The sequence below is a fragment of the Nyctibius grandis genome, chromosome 4 (genome assembly GCF_013368605.1).
Source record: "Nyctibius grandis isolate bNycGra1 chromosome 4, bNycGra1.pri, whole genome shotgun sequence".
In the NCBI taxonomy this organism is placed as follows: Eukaryota; Metazoa; Chordata; class Aves; order Nyctibiiformes; family Nyctibiidae; genus Nyctibius; species Nyctibius grandis.
The window spans coordinates 44,986,480-44,994,386 of NC_090661.1; the positions used below are offsets into that span (position 1 = coordinate 44,986,480).

A 7,907-nucleotide genomic window follows, 5' to 3' on the forward strand; every position below is an offset into this window, starting at 1 on the left:
ATTTGTGTAAAAATCAATAAAGAAAAATCACCACAGAAAATTCTGCTATGCCTCAAATCAGCAAAGGCGGCTAAATGGGAGGCATTTGCCAATTGCCTAGAGAACAACCCTTTCATTGACGAGGTTATACCATCTGCTGCTACTAAGAGATCACTTTTTGGTTGTTTTGTTGGGTTTTAGTAATCAAAGATAGAACCAAGGCAATAGGCAGCTCTCAGATTCTTCTGGCATGTCACCATTGTCAGGCAGTAGTAATACCTTTGTGTTTTTATCCATTTGTAAATATAGGCTTTTGACAGCATTTGTTTTCACCTTCCAGTACATTTATTTCTACTTTTTTTTTTTTTATTTTAAGTTAAAAAGGTGACTTTCTAGCTATTTTCTGTGCCTTTGCGTGGTGGGGTGATAGCCTCAGGTGATGAGGTTTAGGTTAAGTTTTTTTTCATCATGTTTTTGTGCCTACAGTGGAGGCTTCAACATCTCATGAAATACAGTTATCTCTTTAGCAGAAAATTCAAAGGCAGAAATCCAGCCAAGTAACTCTCCCCAGCTATACCCAGCCTCCCAGATTCATGGAACACCATATTCATGTTAAAGGTACAAACAGAAATGGGTGGAAAATATCTGAACAGAACTGAAAACTGTAGAGGAAAATGCCGCTAGTGTGCAACCTGTGCTGAGATGCTTACACAGCCATGTCAGTCAACAAAGCCCCTGAGAAACAGAATTATTAATCGTTGGCTCACTTGTGTCCAGCATTTTTGGTTGCAAGAGTATGTTGTAATTTTTTTAAGAAGAAGGTGTCTTTAATTTCTGCTTTAATGAATGTAAAATATGTCTTGGTAAAGTTTACATTGTTGTTCTGAAGCATTTTTTTCCCTTATAGGTATACTGGTGGTGGTGCTATAAACACAGATATTATTTAATATTAACAAATTCCCTTTCTACATTTCTGTATGTAGTGACAAGTTATCTGTGCCAGTTATTTTGCTTTAAACTTTAATCCCAAGAGAGCTAACGTTCTGATCTTTGACAATTTACCTGTTTTCCTTGGGCAAAAATAAAGTTCTGACTATTATTCGAGAATGCTTTCCACATGCTGCAGGTATGTTCAGAATATGAACGTGGAAAAAAAATATTAAGCCTGGTGTGACATTTCATATCCTTCATAGAATATTAATATATTATGAATTTTTATAAATGTTGTGCAATAACTTAAATTACACTAGAGATAAGTGTAATTTAAGCAGAGGAGAAAACTTAATTCTTCAAATATTGCTCTATCTGCATACCATATTAAACATTCATTCAGTGGGAAGGTAAAATACAGTCCCCTCTTAAAATACAGTCCTCTCTCTGTGGATTTCCAGCTTTCATCACCGAGACAGCTGTGGGTAAATGTTCATAATAATCTAAGTAACCAGTACATATGTTATGTACTGTATATCCACTAAAACATAGAAGGACTCAACTGGCTGCTCCCACCTTTGCTTTTTGCATTAAAAAATAGTTAACAGAACTGTATTTATATATATACATATATATATAAAGAACACAGGTATTGTATTATGACCCTAAGGAATGAAAGATCTGATCTCGGATGTGATCCCATATTCTTCAGCCTCAAAGGCATTTGACAGCTGTTTAGATTTAACGAGATGCTGAAACACTTTTATTCAGTAGAACACTTTTTAAAGAATGTCTCTTTGAAACCACTAAAGGTAACACGCGCACAAGTGCAGTTCCACTCTGCCATACTGTTAGTGACGTGATGGACGTTATTCTGTCTTTATGTGGTTGTAGCTGAAATAAGACGAGCCTTAACACCATGAAAAAGACATCGGTTTAATTCTAGACAAGCTCTTCACTAAAAATAAAGTGGAGAAAAAAAAGATAAGAAAAAGATAATGAGTCAATAAACAATTAAGTTGGCAACAGGAATTTAGTTTACCACCTAGTGGTTTTACTGGATTATACAATTATTAAGTAAGTAAACCTATTGTTACCCATACAGCGCAAACAAGGTACACCAAATGAAAAAAAAAACCACCCCAGAAAATCAGAGAAGCCTTCCATAGCACAGCTTTTTTAAGCTCGAAGAATTCACAAGCCTGTAACAAAGTGTGCCTATGTTAAAAGTTTTCAAAATTTTCCCAAGCAACAAGAGGTCATTTCTGGAATAAAAATCATCTTTTCTGACATGTCCATTGGGAGATACTTGGACAGATCCTTAGCTTGTATCAATTAGTATTATCTTGTCTTCAGCTAAATCGGGATAATTTGTAAAGCAAGGACAAAACATGATGTTAATTATTCCTCAGATTGGAATACACCATCATGAACCATTTTTTGTTTAGTGTTTGTTTAGGTACAGCTCTTTGCGCATCCCTTTGCTGTATACAATACCTTATCCCTGAGTGGAAAGTCAGGGCTGTGTGCAGAAAGTGTTGCTCAGAGTGAGCACAGGTACCTGACCTTGGCCCTTGGTGAACTGCCTGTGATGGATTTTTTTGGTGTGAATTTTCATAACAATTTTTTTTTTTAATGTAAACTTACGACGCAAAATGCTCCTTTGCCCAAGGACTTTTTTTTCTGCTTATACTCATGGGTAAACTGAAAAACATGACATGTTAGCTTATTAGCCGCACAACTGTAAGCCACTTTACAATAAACAAAGGAGAAAAAGGGATTTTTTTTTTTTTAAATAATTGACAAGGGTCAGCTGCTGCTGTCAGGTACAGGGGTATAAATCCAGAGTGAACGCACTGAGGTGAATGGATTAATTTGGGAAATATGCAGTATACGTGATTGCAGAATTTAAGTTTTTAATCTGAAAAGCCTATACTCCATTCCCAGAGTGTCAAATGTTTTCAAAGAAATCATTGAAGCTTAATACTCCCTTCTATGACAGCCCCACTGTGTTTGCATGGTCCCGCTACAGAGACCTCCAGTGTAAAACTGAATCAGATCCCTTATTACACCAGGAGTGATGGGGGATTGGGCTGGCACGTTCATGGGTTTGTTTTCTAAAACAATGCTGTTTTCTGCTTTCTAATGGTTCTCTTTTTATCAAAGATCAGGCTGAGCTATTAACTGAAAAAAGATCATGTTGGAAAGGATGTAAAACCGAAGGCTATATATGTATATACAGTATGTTTAAAGCCTTTTATTTTTATATTTTGGATGCTCTAAATTAATAAAAGACTAATTATAAAGCATTTTGCTTTTAATTTTCAAAATTATCTTTAGTAGTGTCTTCTCTTTGGCTAAGTACTGATAATGAAATGCAACAACAAGGAACACTTGCCTTAAAATTATAAACTGAAACAGAGCTATTTTTATCCATTTTAGCCCTGAAGTAGCATAGTTATGAGAAGTCACTGTTGTCAACTTTAGACAAAAGAGGTTTATTGAGCATGTCAGTACAAGCATCCTTGAAAGCACTGAGAATGCATTTCTATTTTTAGCTTTTTGTGGCTTTTCTAATGCATTAAAAACACTCGTGAGATGAGACTTCACATACGAACTGTCTTTTTCAAGTAACAACCTGGAAAGATATTTCTTTAGGATTGCTGGGAAAAGGGTCTGTACCTCCTTAAGAGGAAAAACATTTAAAGTTAACAGTGTGAATGTAGTGTGGGGTGATACAGAAACTTTCAACAATTGCAAGATATGCATTAATTTGACAACAAACCAAGTTCAGATAATGGGAACATTTTTATAACAGAATAATGTGTAATTTTAAGTTATTTAAAGAGGTCTTGAAAAGAAACTGTAGAGTGGCACAACTGCACGAACTGAAACTATGTCTTCAATTAGCATAGCAGAAATTATCATATTTCACAGAGAGAGTTAGAATGGCTAGTAATGACAGGAGTACATCACTGACATATTATTTATGTTTACAGTGACTGGGAAAAGCAACAATTTTAGCTTTAGAGCAACATTTTTTATCTACAGAAAGGTGCACTTCTTTGAGGTGTATGGCTAGCTAATTACAACTGCATATGTGCTGTCAGTCTAGAACATTGTTTCGCCATCCCACGGTGGTAATGAAAGGCTAAAGGGGAGGTCAAGATGCATTGAGCATTTTTATCACTGGACAGCTCTTTAAGCAATAGTATATGAAGGTGGATAAAAAATTCACAGTAAAATCTCATATGCCTAAAAGTATTTTTTTCTGTTCGTTTGTTTACCAGTTTCTTCTATGATTCCCACAGTTGTTTTGCATCTTTATGTAACTTATTCAGACTAGTATCTTCTGTGACCTGAGTGAGATTTATATGATATATATGGCTAAGAACAAGTAGGACATTTAACACTCTGTGTTTTTAAGGTTGTGGCTAGTCGTGCTGTCCTTTTTCTATCCTAACTCCCAACAACTTAAGAAGCTCTTCTATCAATGTTGAAATCATACTGGACTGACTTGAAACTGAAGCCAAGAGTGATGCAAGAGTTTGCACAGTATGGGTCATGTTCTTAACCTGGCGTCAATGGAGCTGTCAGTTTACGCTAGCTTAGTACCTGGCCCCACACAATTATTCCTTTTTTTCTTCAAAATACCCTGAAAGTTATTATATTGTCATTTCAGCTGAAACTTTTTAAAAAGTGTATTGACTACATAGTATAATCCAGTGTCCAGAATTTTCAGTTTGCCTTTGAAAAACTAACTTGTTCCTGTGTCTCCTTTGTATCTTCTCTTGATCCAGTAAAACAATTACAAATATCAACTGTGCTATTTACTTATGCACAGAAAAGCATGTGCTTAAATGTTTTCTTGGATCAGGACCTGAAGACCAAATTTGTTTTGAACTGTATTAACATCAGGGCACCTGATAATCTGAGGGCATTCAACACCATAAGGGATGAGAATCACTTTTACTTTATTAAAATGTATTTTAGAATGCATATAATTTTAAAGAGTACACTTTTCAGAAGCACTACTTGTGATCAACTGTGTCCTGAAGCCATGCATAAACGTATTCGTAAACCAAAAGCATCACTGCACCACCTGGAAGAAAAGATATTATTTTACTACATAAAAAATTCAGTATTTTCAAGATTTTGTAGAGCATTTGTGGTGTGTAATCTAAACCAGGACATGGCAAAGCCTTATTTGCAAAGTGGATAATTCTACTAATTCCCTCAATCATTAAAACTTCACCAATTCTTAAACTATATCAATTTTACTTAATATTAGACCATAAAGTGATGTGAAAAGCTTGTATATTAAATCAAAATCACCTCAGTGTGATTTTTCCTAACATTTTTTCAAGAATAATATTTTTCTTTGTTCTTTTACAAGTGAAGCTTTTAACCTGAATATGTGTATATTTGTGTGTTTGTTTTGAGTTAGATTTGGCCATGAAAGAGCAATTTGAGTGGTGGAATGACAAAAATTCATCACCAGGGTGATGAAAATGCTTCCAGGTAAGATTCAAGAAAGGTTTTCATCTGTTTGTTTACCATGTCTAAAGCAGATCACCGTATTGAAATGAGTGTAATCTTTCCGTGCCTGTACCTGGCTATGAATACACAGGCAAAGTTTTGATCTGATGGAATGGCATTATCTGCTAAAACTGATAACAGTATAAAATCCCAGCTTGAATGCCATAAAGTATCTTTACTGTTAGTGAAGCCAGACTAAAGCTCTTCTGTAACTGGGCTATAATTATGAGCTAAAGAAGGGAACATTTCAGAAGGTGTATATATATAACTAAAGCATATAGAGAAGCTTCTAGTTGGAGAAGATGGGGAAAGAGAATCAGATTCCAGGCTGCAAGAGTAAAAGTGTGTTACAATGTGCTACTGGTGGGTGCCAGCACTGGGGCACAGATGTTTTCTTTCCTTTGCCTTTGCCTGTTGGCTCAGTTAGCAGGTTAGAGTGGCACCTCTAACAAACAAGTCTTCTGCTGAACTGGGCTGACCTTTCTAGGTAGATGGGATAGTCTCAGACAACCAGGCACACAGAACTACCACATGAGTTTTCCCATGTTATTTATCCTAACGAATCATCATCAGACTTGAAATTCTCTATGAACAGCAACTCACAGACAGCTAGACAGAGCAAAAGTTTGCAAAAGGCTTTGACCAACAAATAAATCACAGACACAATGTCTAAGATGTGATGTAAACTTAAATCAAGGCTGATTCCAGTTCTCATACTGTGTGATCTGCTTGTGTATCTCTTTTCCTGAAAGCATTCACATGTTGAAAGAAGGAATTATCTTTTGAGTCACAATAAAGATTGCATTATTGTTTCATTGGAAAGCCAAATCTATATATTAATCAATGGGACTACGAAAGTGTTTAAAACAAAGTGCACACTTAACTGACTTGCTGGATCTGGGCCAGAATGCATAGTCATTTGTGAGATGGAAAATTTTATTCCAAAATCTGCTGTGCTAACGGGTACTGGGGAAGTGAAACCCTGCCTTCTTTTTGTCCTGTATGTAACCTAGTATCTTTGGAGTATGAGGTAAAAGGCTTTTAGCTCCAGAGTTATGCCTAGCTGGCTTGTTTCCCCTCCCCACCTTCTTCCTTTACCCTGCACAATAACCAGGCATGGTCTCGCACTTAGCCAGACAGATTGGATATGCAAACACTTACAGACAAACCTAATGCCTCCTTTATACTGCAGAACAGACTCTGTACTCACTTGCTTTTAACCATGTGTGTTCTTGCCTATTAAACCACCTTGCACAATTGGAAATACAATTTCATGGGAATGGGATACTGTTCAAATTGGGGCTTCTGCTCTTTTTTGACACAGTCTGCCTCTGTGGGCTGGCAAGTCTAAGGGCCCAGTGCTCTGCTTTCGTGATTAATCAAAACAAGTCAAGGAAAAACAGTGTAAAAGTTGAAGAAGATCTAGCTCTCAACCACTGTGCTTCTGCATTTGGAGTATCAACTAGTGAGAAGGGGTCAATCAACAAACCCAGTTTTAAGCTATCCTTATCCTTTTAGTCTTCTTCCCAGCTCATGCTATCGGCCTTTCAGGGTCTGTTCTTTACAGCCCCCGCAGAGCACAGGAAAAGAAAGTAACTGGAATTTGATATGCTCGGGCTATACCTCGACTAGTTGAGAGCATTTATACTGGAAAGACTCTAACCTGCATTTTAAGGTGACTACATTGGTACAGAATAGTCACAGTGAAACAAAAAAATCATATTAGAAGGAATAGGACAAGCTTTAAGAAACACTTCCAAGGGTTGTACAGTTCTGGCATTTGCATGGATTCATTTGGCTTGTTCACAAATAAAGTACTTGCACAAACCAGCAGTTACGTGGATCTGCAATCATCTGATGTGTACATGTAAACAATTTTTTTAGTCACATACATAGCCAAATATGATACTATTAGATGATGCTATTATCAAAAGAAATCATTCAAAGATGAAAGAGATTTTAATGATTTCTGGTACACTGTTTCATTTATTTGACTGACGCTCACTACATTTTGTCAAGAAACTGAAAAATGGGAAGAGAAAGTAAGAAAAAAAGAAATATAGAAATGACAGAGGGAAAATTACCTGGACCGAGCCTCATAATCTTGGGAACCAAGCCTTTGTACAGAGCCAGAAATCTGTAGCAGAAGAAAAACAAACAAAACATTTCAAACAATATTCTTGCTCTACCAGAAGAATGGAATTTTAGCATGTGTTTGTTAAAATGCTGGCAGAGCACTTAGAAGCAATTATTTGAAATTACACATGTTCAATAGCAAGCTGTATCTGGATTTTAACATTTTACAGAGGCAGATCAGATGAAGAGAAAAAGTTAATCAATGTTCAGTCACAAAAGCTATGTTGTGAGCCTAGCCAATCAGAAATATGACTTTAATCAGTGAGATGGTTTTACTTTCAAGACAAGTCTGTTAACAACAGCTGCATACATGGACAAAATGA

General features: G+C 36.2%; 1 protein-coding gene across 3 annotated transcripts in view; it reads right to left on the reverse strand.

The window, feature by feature from the left end:
* Positions 1-4,832: 4,832 nt before the first annotated feature.
* Positions 4,833-7,907, reverse strand: part of SLC25A21 (solute carrier family 25 member 21) — a 290,692-nt gene continuing 287,617 nt past the window's right edge. For all 3 annotated transcript variants that reach the window (XM_068398947.1, XM_068398948.1, XM_068398950.1), the window contains 2 exons: positions 7,533-7,585; positions 4,833-5,011 (listed from right to left, as the gene is read on the reverse strand). In XM_068398947.1, the coding sequence (XP_068255048.1) occupies positions 4,941-5,011; positions 7,533-7,585 (124 nt within the window). In that variant the 3' untranslated portion in view covers positions 4,833-4,940. The remainder of the gene's footprint in view (positions 5,012-7,532; positions 7,586-7,907) is intronic.